The 19,194-nt window shown below is 37.8% G+C and overlaps 1 protein-coding gene across 7 annotated transcripts in view; it reads right to left on the reverse strand.

Moving 5' to 3' along the window:
• The window catches only part of LOC139479553 (dmX-like protein 2), a 110,326-nt gene that overhangs the window by 11,157 nt on the left and 79,975 nt on the right, over nt 1-19,194 (reverse strand). For 2 of the 7 annotated variants that reach the window (XM_071262398.1, XM_071262393.1), the window contains 9 exons: nt 17,682-17,877; nt 16,719-16,842; nt 15,926-16,036; nt 14,221-14,283; nt 10,300-10,424; nt 8,922-9,096; nt 2,716-2,799; nt 929-989; nt 163-293 (listed from right to left, as the gene is read on the reverse strand). In XM_071262398.1, coding sequence (XP_071118499.1) covers nt 163-293; nt 929-989; nt 2,716-2,799; nt 8,922-9,096; nt 10,300-10,424; nt 14,221-14,283; nt 15,926-16,036; nt 16,719-16,842; nt 17,682-17,877 — 1,070 coding nt within the window. Of the gene's footprint in view, nt 1-162; nt 294-928; nt 990-2,715; nt 2,800-5,483; nt 5,502-8,921; nt 9,097-10,299; nt 10,425-14,220; nt 14,284-15,925; nt 16,037-16,718; nt 16,843-17,681; nt 17,878-19,194 lie in introns of all 7 variants that reach the window. The other 5 variants (XM_071262427.1, XM_071262405.1, XM_071262413.1 and 2 more) reach the window with 4 other exon arrangements.

The following is a 19,194-nucleotide window of genomic DNA, read 5'->3' on the forward strand; positions in this document are numbered from 1 at the left end:
GATTAACTGAATGATCTATTTGTTAAGTATTTCCTTAGTCTGAAAATGCTCTGGCCAATGAGGCATAAGGTATCACTTCAGTACAGTGAAAGGTCTATTTCACATGTTCAGATAGCAATTTAGATTTAGTGCTTAATGATGAAATACATGAAGAATGTTTACCTTGTTGCCCTGAGCATTGAACAGCACCTTGGTGACCTTGGGGAAGGACCCTTGTTGTCTGAGAACAGTGAGAGGTTGAGCGTGGCCCCATTCCCACAGCCTCACACTACCATCAGCACTGCCACTCAGATCTGTAGTCACAACAAACACATGTCAACAGGGGATTTGAACCATCCCACTCAGATCTGTAGTCATAAACATACACATGTCAACAGGGGATTTGAACCTTCCCACTCAGATCCGTAGTCATAAACATGTCAACAGGGGATTTGAACCTTCCCACTCAGATCTGTAGTCATAAACATACACATGTCAACAGGGGATTTGAACCTTCCCACTCAGATCTACAGTCATAACACACGCATGTCAACAGGGGATTTGAACCTTCCAACAGCCTCACATTATCATCAGCAATGCCACTCAGATCTACAGTCATAAGCACACACGTCAACGGGGGATTTGAACCTTCCCACAGCCTCACACTACCATCAGCACTGCCACTCAGATCTGCAGTCATAAACACACACATCGACGGGGGATTTGAACCCTTCCACTCAGATCTAGTCATAAACACACACACACACCTAAGGAACGCAACACGGAACAGCAGCACCTTTGACAACTGTGTCACTCATGCTCCTATTTGGCAATTTGAAATGATACATATAGCCATGACTGATATCTAACAACTAAATGTTGCTTTTGAATATTGTTCTTCTTGTTTTTAACGTTCCATCACCAGTGACTGGTGAGTCTGTGTACTTACAGTGTGGCAGATGAGGATGGGATCCCATTCGTCGTACTCCAACGACCTGGCGCCGCAGGATCTGAAACACACATCACAGCATGAAACTCCACACACAGGGCATCATAAAGCCAACAGAGTGTTACTAATAATTATTCACAGTTCGACAATTACATTGGCAAGATTAACATTAGGAGTTAACATCTTCAAAAGACATCCCCATCTACTTCTGTATGAAATATTACAATAATATAATTTTATCTGACTTTAAAGCTGATATATTACCTCCATATTACACTGACAATGCTACCCTGCACATGCACAATAGTGGACGGACACCTGGTGCCCCAGACCCTACTGGTGGTGAGCAAACAATGACATGCCATGTTGTGGAGGTTCATGACGGATGCAGATCGGTGCAGTGACAACATACATGACAATGGTTACCTAGACACACGACTGCTGGTAATACACTAATCACAAGGTTACCAAGACTTTCAACTGTAGATTTGGTGAAACCTAACAATCATGGAATGGTGCTGACAGACACAGATCACAGTCAGGGTGAATCTGGGGTTCAAACCCACGACCAGTTCATCCTGACATGCTAAAAGGGCAATAATCTGCACAGTTACGACCACTTGGCCACCAAGCCACCTCTTCACTGTGAAAACAAAGCCCACGTAAGCGAGGTATTACTTCATGGAAGCTGTGGATACACATAAAAAAGATTCCTTTCCTATTGACACTTCTGTCATGAGAATCATATTCTTCATCATCATACATAACTACCATAGCTCACCTGGCATCTCAAACAGTTTAGCCATGTAAGTTTCAACTGACTACCTTCACACTTCTTTTTTTACACAGATGGCAAAACATCAAAGTATAAAAAAAATGATAATAATAGTAACATCAGCTAAAAAGACTCCATAGGATAACAATTTTTAACAATGACGCCAAGAGCCAAGTTGGGGCTAGCCGACTCAAAAGCTTTTGGCACAGTCTGACATACTGATGTCAACTTTAACCTTGATAGAACCATTATGGTCGCCGAACAAGAATGACTGTTGTTTTATGCCACAGTTAACAACAATGTAATGAAACTTTTACAGACTCATATATTACAAATGGTCATCTTTATCTTCAAAACCCAAAGGAAACACGAACACCAGACATGCTACATAACATTCACATATAACAAAGTATGACTATCATCCTTTCAACATAACTCTGTACTGAATAAAATCTATAATGTATATACATGGAGACAGAATGTGCTTCTGGATGTCCACTCCCTTATTCTTTCAATGCAATGTTTCATACAGATGTTTGTACCTTCTCAAGCTAAAGAAATAGAATTTAAGGATGTCAACTCCTTTCTTTAAAAGAACACATCGTTTCGGATTATATGCTTACCTCTTGATCAGGTGAATGAAGGAGTATGCATATACACCGAAACGATGTGTTCCTCATAATAAAATAGTCGACATCCAAACATTTTCTTCTTAATGTGTATCACTTCTAAATGCCTTTCATTGACACATCAAGCTTGATCATACAGATGTTTGAAGCTTTATCAAGCTTGTACTGGAATATTCATTGAAAGAATAATGAAATTGAACTCTACAAGTCAACTCTAGTCTTCACTAATACATATAAAATGTCACTTAAAGAAATTGTGAACACAAGGCTACACACACTGCGACAAGTAACACGACAAAAGGAATACTTTGTGTACATATTCTATAAGGAAAGAAGTCTGAGAAGACACACAACACGGAGATGTGGAAGCATGACAAGCTCACCACGCGTATCAAGCGTTTACTGCGGTCAAGCACAAACTGGGAAAATGCAGGATTGTGCATCCCAGGAAAGTGCAGTCCCTTCACCTGCCCTCCCAGATTAGCATACACAGAGGAAGAAAATACACATTAGTTCAGAGCTTAAACAGACATAGATTAGACGCTAAACCTGAAAATATAACTGAAAAAATTACCAGATTTACAAAAATTTAAAAGTAACAACACTCCATCCTACACATATCCACCATAAAACAGAACCAGTAACAGATATGTACTGAGGTTTCACATCAGTGTAGGTATAACATATCTAGACATGGCAGTCCTATAAAATACATTATAGAGATGTGGAGGATGTACACATTATGTCTTTTTCATGATAAGAGAAACTTTTATTGCTGTGTAGCACCACACCCAGCAATATTCCAGCTCTGTGATAGTGGCCTGTGAACGATTAGCCTGGACCAAACAAACCAGTGATTGATATTAAGAGCAATGTCCCGAGCCATCGGAGTACGATGACACACAATACTCCAAGCCACCGATGAGACAATTTGAAGGATATCTATTCCAAAATGCCACACAGTTACACAGTTACACATGCCACCTGTAGGGACAGAGAGGTACAACTGACAAGAACTGGGACACTTTCAAACATCACTTAGATGCAAGGTATCGCATTGTGAAGACACATGTATACTCCCTATGGAGTTGAGAATGTAATCTCAATACAGATTGATCCACTTCCACTACATGGGGCAATAATGTCATGCTATTTTAACATGCCTTCTGTGATCTTGTTGTTGTTATTATTATTATTAAGGTATCATCTATGTGAGATCATGTCCTAGGATCATAAAAAAGTGGGATGAGTGATTGAAGGAACCTATGTTTCCAAATAGTTCAGGAAGTGAAGAGTTTGTGCAGCAGCAGCAACGACATGTACCAACCCACCATCACAGCCACCATGTCAACTGACCACTTACAAAAATACTTAGCAATCAATATAATTAATTATTAAGTAAACAATGTTGTGGAATATGAAAACAGTTATTGAAAGTACCATTCCTGTTTTACGGGCTGTACCATCAGTAATTATTACCCTCCTTAATACACAAGAACTAGGGCTGGGTGTACTTGATGTACATGTAGAAAGAAACTAAGGGCTGGATGGTACTTTATATATATATATATGTAGCAGCAATTATTTCTGACATATCAATTAAGGTGAATTCATGTTTGAAGTCATCCAGGTCCTTCAAACTTTGGATATTTTGAATTGCAAGAGGTAGATATCATCCAGGTCCTTTAAACTTTGGATATTTTGAATTGCAAGAGGAAGATATGTGCTGAGGGAAGTGAACAAAAATAAATATTCATGAAATGCTGAAAAAGTGAAAAAATTGTGTCACCAACCATGTTTACAGCTTACTACTCTTCTTGAATAAGTAAAATAAATAATGTTAGTGCTTTGCAAAAAACACTGTCTCTCACACTAGCTTTCACACCAGACCACATTGCTATAACTATTTAGCAGGAAAAAGAGGCTGTTACTGTAGAGCAGCTGGAAAAAGGAGGATGAGGACATACAAAGGGCTGAGCTTGCTGAGCACGATGTGGTGGTGTGCGTTGCTGACCTGATGATCGAGCCATCTATCTCCATCTACCCAGGTTATCAGCCAACTATGGATGCATACTTTACCGACTTCACATTACACAGTTTCAATGTTGGTGAGTGAGTATGTTTGTTTTTTAGCTTTTTGCAAATCACAGCAAACTGATGATGGGAAAGATGAGTGACCATGCAGTCAATGCATACCACATCTGCTTCTACATACCAAGGCGTGTTTACAAAACCATCTTTGCACTAGGATAATTGTAAGTCTATGTTGTGACAGTCAAATTGTGCTCAAATTTCTTTGTCAAACAGCAGTCAATGGCCCAGTTCACAAAGTTATTTTAGTATTAGAGCTAGTCTTGAGCCATTTTACCCCATCCACCTACTCCTTATCCAACCATCCCACCTATGTAATATATGGTTATTCCTGTTTAAATGGCTTCCTCGTCATGCGTTCTCTGCCATCATGTTGCTGCAATATATTCCTCCTGTTTCTTATTTAACCCACTCATGTTAACCTCTCTCATGAATGTGCATTGTTGTTAATCCTCCACCCACAAGGTATCATTCTGAACCATGGTCACACTATTCAGTTTTGTTTTACATCGGTATTGATATCAAAAGTGGAATAATAGTGCATTTAAGAACTTAATTTGTTATCCATAAAATGAGTCAAATTAACTTGTCATCCGTCAACTTCTAAGAAATGACTATCAAACAGTTCAGTATTAGAACTGTGACGCCCATATTTTAACATTGGTTTTAAAACGTCCGAGTGCTGAGATCGCTTGTAAAACAATGCCTTGGTCATGTTGGTTGTGCAAAGAGTTTGAGTTTTTACCTCCCATTCATAGCAATTCAGTAAATTGATTACAAACAGAAAATATAGAGAATTTAGGGAATTTCCAAAGAAATACCCAGGTGTCCTCCTGAATTCATGACAAAGAGAAAGTAATGACACCAGGTGTTTGTGATATGACTTCACTCCTCGGTCTTGGTGGTTATTCGGGATCATATTGTGAGAATGGCAAACTGATCCCAAGCAAGATGATGCCACAGTACCACAGAATACAGAGATACAAAGATATTTAGTATATGTGTGAGAGAGACAGGAATCAGGGTCAAGGCCAAGGTCAAGTACTCGGTACAGGCTCACCTGTTTTGAAAATGGTTTCTGTAAGGCACAAAAGCATGGGGTATTGCATCAGCTAGTAATTCTACAAGATATTTCATATCTACTTCAAACCGAGACAGGAAAACAAACAGAACATGTTCATTATACAGAAAGGGTAAAATCAACAGGAAAGTCTAAGAACACTATGCACAAAGGAAAGAGCATTCATCTCATAGGGGCAGTGAACTTTGCCAGCCAGAGGTTCATGTAAAGATGCTACATGTCATTTACAAGATATAACAGAAATACATATATCACTGTCTACATCTGCTGTAAAAATAAATGTCCTTTAATGCCATTTTCAGCAAGATTACAGCAGGCCAAGGGACACCAAGAATGGGTTCGCCATACTGTACTCATGTGCAGAATAAAAAAACTGTCTTCAGCTTGACACGCCACTGGGATCTCAAACCTGTCTGTATTGTATATCCCTCTCAGTTGTCTTAACGTTAACGTTATGAGCTTACAAATGTAAAGAAATATTTTATCAGTAACCTTCAACGAGGTTTTCAAAAATCTCGAACTTAATTATATTTGTCGACAATAAGAATGGCAGTGACAATACAAAGTTAATGTCCTCATTTGTATTCTTATTATATCGGCATCAAACTGGCCAAGTTCACTGTATCACATAGAAATATAAGGAACATGATAATCCATGCCTTATTTCACATGGTAGATTTTCCAAAAATGAGTGTCATAGCAAAGCGCAAACAAAAGAGGGAGATGCACAGGAGGTAAAGTTATGCACATTAATGTCAAATGTTCCTACACTGACAGAAGGATCACTGTTGAATGGCTGACACTATAATCACAACATCTACCTCTTAAAAAACTAAACAGATTAATACAGTCAAGTCCCGTTAATCTGACATGGTTGGGTGCATGTGATTATGTTGGAGAAACAAAATTAACTACTGTCGACGTTCGTGATTGAAAATCGGACAACTACACGATAGATAACGTTAGAAACCAGTGTAATAAAAAAATTATAACTGAAATATTCGTATTGTTATGTTATATTGTGATAAGAATAAGTTTTTTAATAATGCAACCTCTAAAGCTTAACACAAAACTATTGTTACAAGCTGTATGATTCAAAATACTTTTGAAAGCGTAGTCTGGAGTTCTGCAAAGAGCAACAAAGTTGCTTTCTTAGGTGCTAATGTTGACTTCCCGTTGGTCATTTTATTGGACGGTCAAAGTTCGCAAAAGTTGTTCTAATGTGACCTGTAATTCGGTAATTCATTGTAAATTAGGTGTGTCGGAGTGCGAGACTGTTGGATTTACAGGTCTAATTAGCAGTGATTCAATCGGTTCCCGTCATTAGTGTCGGATAAAGCCAACTGTCAGATTAACGAGTGTTGGATTAACGAGACTTGACGGTATATACTTTTGTATGAGTGAAATATGAAAGAAATCCCTTATCATGACTGTAATTCACAATGTTACCATGTCTTCAAATGACTGAAACATGTAGGGGATTTATCTAGGATTAAAAACTGAATGCCCCAGGCAGGAGAACAAATACAGTCAAGTCACGTTAATCCGACATGGTTGGTTGTATATGATAATGTCGGATTAAAGAGTATGTCAGATAAACGAAATATAGTACCAACGTTCGTCGGTCATAGTTTGCGAAAGGTTCTTCTAACGTGACCTGTAATGGGATGTCCTCAGCGATAGCGAGAACTTGTATATGATTTTAATAAGATTGAGATCATCTAAGCATGTGATTAATCCTGTTTTCCTTATTTAAAGCATTAATTGTTTATTGTTAAGCAAAGTTTATCTCTGCAGCTTTGTAATATGCAACGACTAGCCGACTCGTCTCACATCAAAACGCTGGCTGTGTACTCGCGGGCAGATAACCACGTATTACGCGGATCACTGTGTCAGATTGAGACTGATTAATGAGTGATTTCGGTAATTAGGTGTGTCGGAGTCGGACTGCGAGACTGTCAGATTAACAGGTCTAAATAGCACTGATTTAATCGGTTCCATCATTAGTGTCGGATAAAGACGATTGTCGGATTAACGAGCGTCAGATAAACGAGACTTGACTGTTGTAGTACATGTATCATTATTTTGTTAAAAAATGGGATTTTGTTATAAATTCTCATTTTCTGAAACTCAGATTTTAACATTGCATTCCATGTAATAATGTAAAACTAATTATGAAAAGCCTCTTTTGATCCTGTTATCAGTGAAATACAAATCACCTCTAAAAAGACTTACTTACTAAACCCAATTTAAGAATGTTAAGCCAGTACTGACATTTGAATAACGGCCTCTGAGAAGGTCTAGATAATACTCTGGACCACATAAGTACTATACATGGAACAGAGTGAGTTACAGAGTGAGTGATTGAGTTGTGTTTACACCTTTGAACATTTTTTAGTTATCATAATGTGTCAGCTCGATGCAGGATGAAAGCCCAAAGTGTCATAGATGTTTACCGCTTCCATGAAACCCACGGTACAGCATGGGTGTGATACTGACAAACCAAGGATCATAATCTGGGAAAATCTGGGATTTGAACTCATGATCAGCAGATCTTGGCACACAACATAGCCAATTGGTGCACTGCAGCCCACAAGGCCACATGTGTCCCCTTAAGAAATCACACATGTCCAAGGTTTTACTAAACACAAGCCAATATCAACACCAACTTTTAGGGCCAAACATACAGTGTTCCCGTTCACCAGTAATTACCAGCTTTTTTAACAGTAAAATTAGGCTTGGACCAGTAATTCATGTGACTGCCAGTCCCTGTGGACCGGCAAATAAAGTACTTATAAATCTTTGTTGTTGAACAAAACATCGGTGATATTCATACAAGCACATTTTTCGAAAAAAAAATCAGCTTGTCTGTTACTATCAAGGTTTCCCCTTGTCTATTTCTAGGTTAAATATCCATTTGTAGCGACTTCATCTGGAGATATTACAAAAACAAAGAGAAAATTGTGACTGTAGTTTGTGTGAATGACATAGAGACTTCAGAGATGACATCTTTGCACTGAACATGAAGTTGAAATAATTAAAACCAAATAATTTTGATATGTTTTCATATTAGTTCAAAGTTGGGACTGGCAATGATTAGGGGGGACTGGTAATTTTTAGAGTTGCCAGTCCACAAGGACTGGCAGTTTTAAAAGCCAGCAGTAACACTGATATATTAATTATACCTCTGCAGAACAAGGCTCTGATAACCGTGAATCTTAATGTTAATATCATCTCTAATATTCAACAAGGAGAACACACCAAACAGTATTCTAACATCAAAAAGACCTTCATTCAGTCAATATATTATCACAAATGTCAAAGATGATCATGTACAATATGCAATGAAATAGCAAGCACATGATACAACTGCAAGCAAGAGAAAACATAATGGTAATACCCTGGCATGATACGTACCACGCTAGAGCCACGGCCAGTTTGGGCCTGTGGGGTCCCAATAGACATGGAGCCTGGGGTGCTGGGGTAGTAGGGGGTGCTGGGTGTTTGAGAGCCACTCTGGGGGAGCATGGGCCCATCTTGTGGAGTCTGCACCACCAGAAAGTCTGGGACATCAGATGGGGTCGGGTGGGGGCTGAAAGTGTATACAACCTTGGTCAGGCATCTCCACACAGTTAGTCAGGGCAAAATATTCTTACAGAAGAAAAACATATCAAATAACATATTTGTGAGAAATATCTATCCTGGCAATCTAAATACATTTACAGTAAAACTAAATAGGCATTTGATCTATATTGACAGCGGTTTTGCTGGACAAAAATTATTTTCGGACATTTTCATGATCTTGGTCATGTTTCTGGATCATTACAAAGGTTGAGGAAATGTTGATCATATTTGGATGACATTCAGTCGATTTCCTTGAAAATGAATTGATCTGAAATTCATGCATCAAGGTATGATTTAGCCATCAGTGTGTGAAAGTTGGGTTCAATGCCTCTTGAACAGTATTTCAGTTGTATCGTGGCATGTTAGTTGATGCTGAAGGACATGATGCGCCATGTTGGTGAAACCCATCAGCACGGGTATGCTGCCTACAACAAACTAATGATCATAATCAGGTTGAATCTGAGATTTTAAAACCACTCAATCAGCAGATTCGGTATGGCTCCACTTACCACTGCACTACCTGTAAAATACACAGAATTTTTAACCAAGATGACAGCATTCACATCAGGATTTGCACAAGTCTCAATGTTAACACGCCACCATCCATGCTCAGGTATTCCAGCTATATGATGGCAGTCCATACATAATCAAGACATGATCACACAAATCTGTAACTGACGTTATACGCAATGTCAGCCTACATTGAACACCATCAACCAAGTAATCGAGTTTGACAAACAAACCACTAAGTCAGCTCAAGGCAACAAGCCAAGGTTTGTGAGGACCAATTCTAATCCGGGATCCTCATAATTGGGGCAACAAGACTAGGTTTCTGGGGACCAATTCTAACCCGGGATCTCCATAATTGGGGCAACAAGACTAGGTTTCTGGGGACCAATTCTAACCCAGCATCTCCATAATTGGGGCAACAAGACTAGGTTCCTGGGGACTAATTCTAACCTGGGATCCCTATAATTGGGGCAACAAGACTAGGTTTCTGGGGACCAATTCTAACCCAGGATCCCCATAATTTGGGCAACAAGACTAGGTTTCTGGGGACCAATTCTAACCCGGGTTTCTGGGGACCTATTCTTACCCGGAATCCCCTCAAGGGCAACATGCATAGGACACTGGACACCTTTTCCACCTTGGCTACCCATGGGCTACTCACTTCCGTATACACTCAATGTCGTACTCAGTCTCATCCTCCAGCCATGTGGGTGGATGCAGGATGGCACCGATGTCAAGCTCCACAATCTCCTTCTGTGTTGACAGAGTGATGCAGTTTAGGTTGGCCTGTAAACACAATGAGAAAACCATGTACACCTGATGCTGCTGACTAACATGTGTACGTCATACTGACCACAGCCTCCCTCAACAAAGTCACATTCAGTCAAGGGACAGTCTTCTACAACAATACCAAATTTAAGAAAATTATTAGGTTATTCAGGATGACAACCAATTAACGTCCTTGAAAATCAACCAACCCTGTAAGACGATCACAATTATGACACTTTATGTAAACAACAGTCTCAGCAGGATCACCACTTTGTGGGACCTGAAACACCAACACCAAGTTCTGTTGGGATGGATGTCCTGTTTCAAGGCTGTCTTTCCACTGGACACTTTACTCCACATTCTCAAGTTCAAACTGACAAAGTTCATACCTGTTACAGACGATTGTACTTTACACTGCATACAAAATAAAGCTTTTTAATTTATTTTCATTACTGACCTCCTTAATAAGACAACACGGTAATCAAATTATATATTATTCTTTGCAAAATAATAAATAAGGTTACATCTGTCAAATAACTTGAAATCTTAAGTGGTTTCATGAAATGATTGATCATGATACCAACATTCAATAACCACTGCCATGTTTGACAAGTAAGGATTAAGATATGTAGATGTTCAACTTCTTTATTACAATTAGCAGTGACGTTTTTGTGTAGGTTCTAACACCATTAGCGAGAAAGTGATGTACAGAGATGTACGGTTGAGAAGCATAAGCATGTATACAGGTATGAGGTAGAGTTTATACAGTTGAGTTGATTGGGGTGCAGTAACAATAGAGTGCAGAAGCCTGCTATGTAAACAATGCCAGTTGTATAAACAAGAGGATTACAACTGTTTGGACTCTCTGATGAGTTGATGGTAAAACACTCCCTGTATAAACACTACCTCATGCTTGTTTCAATGCTTCTCATGACCAATAAATTTCAGAGACGTCAACCCTATAAGAATGGCAAAATAACATAATATTATGTTTTGGGGTTGAATCAAATGTTCAGTATAGGAAACAGGAGACTGAATACTAATAACAGCAAGTTTTCTAAAACATAAAATGACAGTGAGACGTAAATCGGTTATTTTTTTTAACTATCTTATTCAAGAAAAAACATATACTGTTGAAAAAAAGAAGGGGATACTTGGAAATAACTTTACATTTCCAAAATTGTAAGATATATTGGTTTCTAGTAATAGTTGTATGATAATAATGAACAAATTGGGAATGCATTACAACCAATAGTGAAGTATGAAAGTAGATGTTATGACCGCCAACGATCTTGAAGGACAATACGGGTAAGAGGGAAAATGTCAAAGTTGACGTATTTGGATCAGTAATGTGTAATACCATGAATTGTTGTTGGCCAGCATGAAGTAAATGCAAACTATTGGATGTGTTTTGGTGTAATGTTTTACAGACATAAACCTTCTTGCATAGGATCTTTGTTCTAATACCTGGTACTAACATTTATATTTCATGACTCTTACTTTCTTTGAAGATTACATCTTGCCTTGGGATGCATGAAATGTGTGGTAAATTGATCATTGAACAACTTTTGAGAAGGAAGGACCCACTGGAATCATTCTTCTATTACATTGTAATTGTCCTTAAATCCAAAATATTACATCCAATCCTGACTCTAGTATCATGTATCATGTATCATCAAGTACCAACACAGAAATGACATCTTTTAGAGGGGCCAACTTGACTTAGATCATTTTGTTCTCCAAGCATGTTTGCTTCAGTGAACACTTTAGCCCTTCAGGGTGTTTTGGTTCTGAAGAATAGTTTAAGCTGCCTCTAGCATGTTTAGAAATACTCAAATGGCGTGATCGGGGACACCAAGAATGGGCTTCACACATTGGCTACCCCACTGTAACCAAGTCTCCGTTTCATCTTGCATAGCCTGATGATTGTTATTACATGATAATTCTACAGATTCAAAAAGCTATAGATATTACCTGCAGCGTATTCACTATGTAAGTTCAAGCAATCTAATATACTATTTATTTTCCAACTTCCTTAATATAAGATGATTAATAAAACTAAGCATCTATTTGGTAAGAATGACATAAACATATGCAATATGTATGATTCTTTGATTAGCAAGCATTGCATCAGCAGATTAATGCCATTATATGATAACATTACAAAACAGGTAGTTGCCCCAACAACACATGGTCATGCATGACAGATCTTTATTTAGTATAATAGAAATTATCATACCTCCATGTGATTGGTTCACTTGATCTTGATAAAATACAGTGTATCCCACGTGAGAGGGAAATAAATTTCTGAGCAGGAGAATCAATTTTTTATACCCCTCCATGAAGGTGACAAGCTGCATGTAGATTTCTGAGCGCTTTGAAGTGAAAAGCTGCACATTTTTTCTGAGTCAATGAAAGTCATGTGACATAGCACAAGTAAACCTCTACTTAATCGAACAGCTGTTTTCTATCAAATTGAATTTGTTTTAATTCTTTTACAATGGCAGAATAAAACTTGTTGGTAAGATAAATTCGTTGTAGCAGTATCAAAAGGGGTAAATGTGGTTCTATGCGTCCCTCTGGCTCGTGGGACACAAAAAAACATATGTCCCCCTCGTGATACTGCTACTGCTCCAACTTTTAACGCATAACAAACTCTCAACCTAATTTAGATCTGATTTAAACTGACTGAATCACATAGTACATGCATGCAAAATATTGATAGATAAAAACTGTCATTCAAGAAACTGTTAAAAATGCCAAGCACTGATATGTATAAGATCTAAGATATACCCAATAAGTCAGTATCATCCTAAAAGTTATTTTCTCACAACTGAGACTCATTCACCAAGATCAAGTCTAGATTGATCCACTGGGTGTGAGAGAATATCCGTTTATCTTAGAAGCTCATCACCATTTGAGTGTGGCACAATATTTTCATCTAAAAGTTTCATAATGGCATACCTCTCCCAGGATAAAATCTTAAGACGCATTCAACGTATCCTTGCTGACAGATATTAGCAAAACATAAAGATAGTTTTCATTCTGATGTAAGTACGTCTCTTTCCAACTACTGAGCATCCTGTTCTAACAAGCATCATCAACTAACAAGAGACCATCTACATTATCAGTGCAGCAAGCTGAAAGAGCAGAAACATGATTCACTGCAATGAACTAAACAAAATGAATTAAATGTCAAAAGGACATATCAAATATAGATAGCTCATGCAATAACTCTTACTGTTGCCGAAATGCATTGCTTTAATTCAGTTATATCACAGCATAATGTTCTTGAAAGTTAAAAATTGACACATATCTTTGATGTTTCCACAAGCCTGGTTAAGGTGCTGACAGATGGAGGACCACAATCAGCAGATCCTGTTTGGTCTAAGGGAGGTAACTATGCACAACAATTTGAGTTCTGTAGAGCTGAGACGACATCGTAACATTAACAAATCTGATGTTATCCTCTTGGGAAGTAGCCCACAACAAACAAGTCATGCAAGGAAACCAAAGTCAGAGAATATTATATTACTGGCAGATAAACATGCAAGGAAAATAAAATAATTATGGAAACAAAACCAAGAGAAAATATGAAATACTTCAGCATGTCAATATCTTGCAGTGAAAGCTAACTTCTGCAATCTGCAATCAATCATGTATGACACATACATCAAAAGCAACAATCTACTGCAACAACAAAGTGAACATAAAAGGTGTTAGTGAGGAAATCAAATGGATTAAAATGATTAAAACTATGTCTTACATTACTGCAAGTGCTACAAGGTTAGCAAGGGATATAATTCCTACTGACCAATGTCAAAGAATTCCTGGTAGTGCCCCCGATTCCCGGATAGATTGCCCAGCCGGACGAACTCTACACAAACAACCAGGATGTAACTGAGACTAGCGTACTTACTACAACCCTAGAGCATGACTCTACTCCCACTGGGTAGACCGGTTTACCCTACACACACACAGAACAGTCAAAGCATATGTACAAGAAATAGGAAGTGGGTTAGAGTAGAATTGATCCACACAAATAATTCACGCTTCATCTTCGTTGGCCCACGTTTAAGTTCGGTACTCTAAAAAAAGACATGGTTAGTTCTACTGACAGAGTTTTAATGCCATGTGATGATGGTTGTAACTTGAAAGTAGAGACAGGATGATAGTACATAATAAATCAATATAGCAGTGCAATAGTCATGATAAACTGCACCAGTATTATATAGGAGGACATTTAATTTCTGTGAGAGAATATGCATTTACAGGTATGTATTATTACTTGGTAACTTCTTAAATAATATCTAATAAAAGTAAAATCAGTACATCTTCATACTACTTCTGGTTTGACTGTTTCAGTGGAGAATAACCCCAAAAGAGGAAAAAACACACAAAAAAAAGAAGCTACACTATAGGAATACCTTCCTTCCCCCGAACAAATCATTAGAAAAAAAAATGAGAAAATGAAAACATGTAATGTTTATCTAGTTCAAATAATACATTTATGATAGTGATAACCATAATAATTACCTTTGTTTCAAGCATTCAAAGATGAATTAAGTATAAAGAATGTTAAGGCAGGATAAGCACTATGAAATCAAATTCATACTTGCATCAGTCAGGTTAACCAGAAGTTTCAAATCATAATAACAGATCTCTTAAATGTTTTCGAACAACTGCATCACTGCAAAGGACTTATACGGGCAATGAAAAAAAAAAAAATAGATCTATGAAATCAAATTCATACTTGAATCAGTTAGGTTAATCAGAGGTTTCAAATAATAATAACAGATCTCTTAAATGTTTTCATACAACTGCATCACTACAAAAAGGAATTATACAGGAAAAGATAAAAAAAAGTAGGTCAACTGCCAGTTTCAGATTTTGGCACATGAAGGTGACACACTAATTTGTAAAAACTAAACTATTCACTATATGTGAGGCAATAGATTTGGGAGAAAAAGTGATAAGAATGACCCTGAACATCACATATTACAGAATAACAAATTTGGGGGCCACCACAGAAATGTGTACCTTTATGATCAAGGACACCATTTGTATCATGTCTATTGTGAAACAATGTTCAGTTCTTCATCTGTAGAATATAGTGACATACCTGTATTTTGTTTTGAAGTCAATTATTGTATTTTCCTTCATTCAAATCGCTAAGCTACTCAATATGTTCCTTCATTCAAATCGCCAACCTACTCAATATGTTCAACATAACCCAAAGATTTGAGTTTAATTTTGTCATGGAAGATCAGAGAAAAAAACATGCTTTCAATACAGAACTGTTATCTGTTGATAACAGATGTGGCATAGCTGAATGTTGAAAATACAGTTCATCTTCTAACTAAAAGAAAACAATATCAAAAAGAAAACCGACAACAAATTTACCTACAAACACAACAACGTAAAAAAGAGCATAACCTTATCACATGAATGGTCTTAGTAAGTCACCAGTCATCCCCTCAGAACGCTTTGCTGACCACGTGGTAATTGAACGTAGTTACCTGGTTATTGGCAAACGCTGTGATGATGTCCTGTTCCTTGTGTATGATCTTCATGGGGTCAGGAGCCCTCAAGGTATCGTTTTGTTCTGTGCTGGTTGTTCTCATGGAATCCTGATAATAGCAATCACACTGTGAGTTGTGTACAAAGCCTCTTTGACTCTTTTGTATGTTAGGTGTGCCGCACTCAGCAATATTTCAGATATATATGATGGCAGCCTGTAAATAATCGAGTCTGAAGCAGATAATCCCCTGATCGATATTGTGAGCAAAGATCCACAACGTCGCATCCCACAAGGACAGGCATTCAACATAGTCACCAAGCCTGTCCATCACATCAATTTGGACATCATTTACAGCAAGCACAGGTTGCTGCAGACCTATTCTAACCCAGAATTGCCAAGAGGTAGTTTTTCGAAGAGTATTTCAGTCATAGTCAAAATTGATTGTAATTTTAGCATCAGCCTCAGGTAATCTCCCAATGCTATGCTGCATACATTGCCAACATTTTAAACATTTCCCTCAAAAACAAAAACATAGATCAAATCTGAACTTCACACTCAACACAATCAAGCTTATGTAAATCAAGGTTACTTTGAAAGTTTAATGAGTGGAAATCTGTCACCTAAAAACAGATGTTATCCTTCATGGAAAGCATATGTGGAACGATAACAGGTCTGCCAGAGATAAATAAATATATGTTTTACAAAAGATGACGAGAAAGGCCTGTAGGTTGAAAATTTATAGGTCTGCCAGAGAAGATAGGAAGTACAATGACAAGGAAGTATGTACATACCACTTCACTGTCGACAATGTTCTTCTTCTTGCGGTAGATGTAGCGGAGGAAGATATCCTTCAAGTAGTCTTGTCTCACCAACTGGAACCAAAGTCTCTTCATTGGCAGCGTAGCCTGTCCAGCACTGTAACAACCACAGCTAGAAATTGAACTATTATCAATCATATCATCATAAAAACTTAAACATATTTTTGTGAAGTAACTCCAAGAAGGAATGTTGTACAAATTTCAGTTTAGTTAATGAGTGAGTTTTCCTCCAGTTCATATATTGCACGGGCAGCAATATCATTTCTGGGACACAATGAAAGGGCTTCTAACATTTGAGAATCTGAACCAGGTCTTCCACAAGAAAAAGAGACGGTTCAGCCAATGGGCAAACCCCACTGCCCTCAGCCAATGGGCAAACCCCACTGCCCTCAGCCAATGGGTAAACCTCACTGGCCTCAGCCAATGGAGCAAACCCCACTTCCGTCATACAAGTCACAGTGGCCTCAGAGCACATCAATTCACTGTACAAGTTGAATTCCCCATCTTTGCAAGGATCCTCTGGTCATGGATTTGAATCCAAGATTCTTTGATTCTTGGTCTGTCAGCACCGTGCTCGTGGTTTCCAGTGACAAAGGTCTATAATCTGTGCCCCTTTAAGCTTTCCTCCCATATTAAACTGACACACAAACTGAATGCTGTTTTAGTGGCATTTAAAGCCAATTCAATTAGAAAATAATTTATAATTTATAGTTTACATAATGATCTGCTTCAGATTTGTCCTCAACCTGATGGTAAAAGTGGAAGTCCACATGGAAATGTCACTTACTGAACTTTACTAGTCTCCTACTAGCTTACTTCTGCACATTTCAAACCTTGTATTCAACCCAATTTGGTGACATTCTCACTCGCTGAAGGTAAGTCAAATCAGTGGAACAAGGTAATGAATAAGAATGAGTAAGACCAAATGATACATACACAAAGGGAGTGTTGGCAGGGTCAAGGAGTGCCTGGACCTTGGAGCTGGGCACACCACCGACGACGTCCAGGTAGAGGCCAGGGATGTAGTTGTCCGGGGGTCCTGAGAACAACTCCAGGCGGCCCAGGAGGAACTCATCCCACTGTTCCAGGGTCTTCATCACAGCGTGGAGAAGTGGGGAGCAGTTGGGTAACTCTGTGGACAACAAGATGGCCACATTCTACTCCAGCAAAGAAAGGCCATGAAAGACAAATAATGGCTCTCATCAGAAGCTTCTGTTCAAGGTCATCTGGCTTTTTAGTCATTTTTTATTTCAGTGTGCAGAAAATGTATTCAAACTGCCATTGCCAAAACTGCAGTCAGTGTTTAGGCCAGGAAAGATAACTCTTCCCATAAATTCTAAAAAAAATAGACATTCAAAATACTAATATTGAAACTATTAAAACGATTCATGCACAAAGCCAAACAAAGATGATTCACAAAGCATGTATAAATAACCTGTATGATAATGAGAAACATTATTTAAACCTAACATGGCCTAACAAGAACAACAAATACATCAAAAATATTACTTTGAATCTCCAAGTCTGATATTCATGAGGTGTAGTAAGATTGATATGAGGGTATCAAGCTGCAAGGTTTCCTGCACATCAGTTGTTAATCCTCCCACATTGCTGTCAAGCATTACCTATGATCATGTCATTACAGTTAACCTTCACATATTTTACATATTTATCACAGAATAAAATATTTCAGTCACCATCGCAGCCCAACTTTATGTGTGGTGTCACAGATTCACACCTGATGATTTTACTGTATATTTGGATCCATCAAGGATCTTACAAATAGGAAACTGATTTCTATTACCGGTAATTAAAAAAAAGAAGAAGAATAAAAGAAGGGGTTGGGGGCAAAGCAATTAATATATTTTTAAAAAAAATACAATAAGATACTTTATATATACTTTAATATAACACAGATAAGATACTTTGTCAGGGATTTATACAGTTGGTATTAAATCAACATTCAAAATATGAAGGGTTGTTTTGAATTCTGTAAACAAATTTATTTCTGAAATCACAAAATGTTTGAGACGAAAGGATGCATGGTTACATGTCCTCTTCCAGTGATGAGGTACAGCATACACCATATCACATGTTGCACCCTGTCACTTGTGCATTACTGCATGTGCATTACCAAAACCTCAACAAAACAAATAGTTTATGCACAAAATTCTATCACAATCATTTAACAAAATTTTAAACTAATACTCATCTTCATCAATTTCTAATAAACAATCCTATCTGTGACTTTAGCCACCAGCACAAAGCCAATGTTTTGTAAAACTATGTTCAGTCTAGTAAATACAGAGAAAACAAATGATAAAAAAATGACAACTAAAATCTACAGAAAATGAAACTGAGAGCCATGTTCTTCCAAGTCGACTAAATGTTTTTAGCACTGACTGTCATTATTAATTCTACAGGTATTAACATGGCATGAAACAATACT

Source organism: Haliotis cracherodii, unplaced genomic scaffold (assembly GCF_022045235.1).
Source record: "Haliotis cracherodii isolate W230 unplaced genomic scaffold, xgHalCrac1.p SCAF_1, whole genome shotgun sequence".
In the NCBI taxonomy this organism is placed as follows: domain Eukaryota; kingdom Metazoa; phylum Mollusca; class Gastropoda; order Lepetellida; family Haliotidae; genus Haliotis; species Haliotis cracherodii.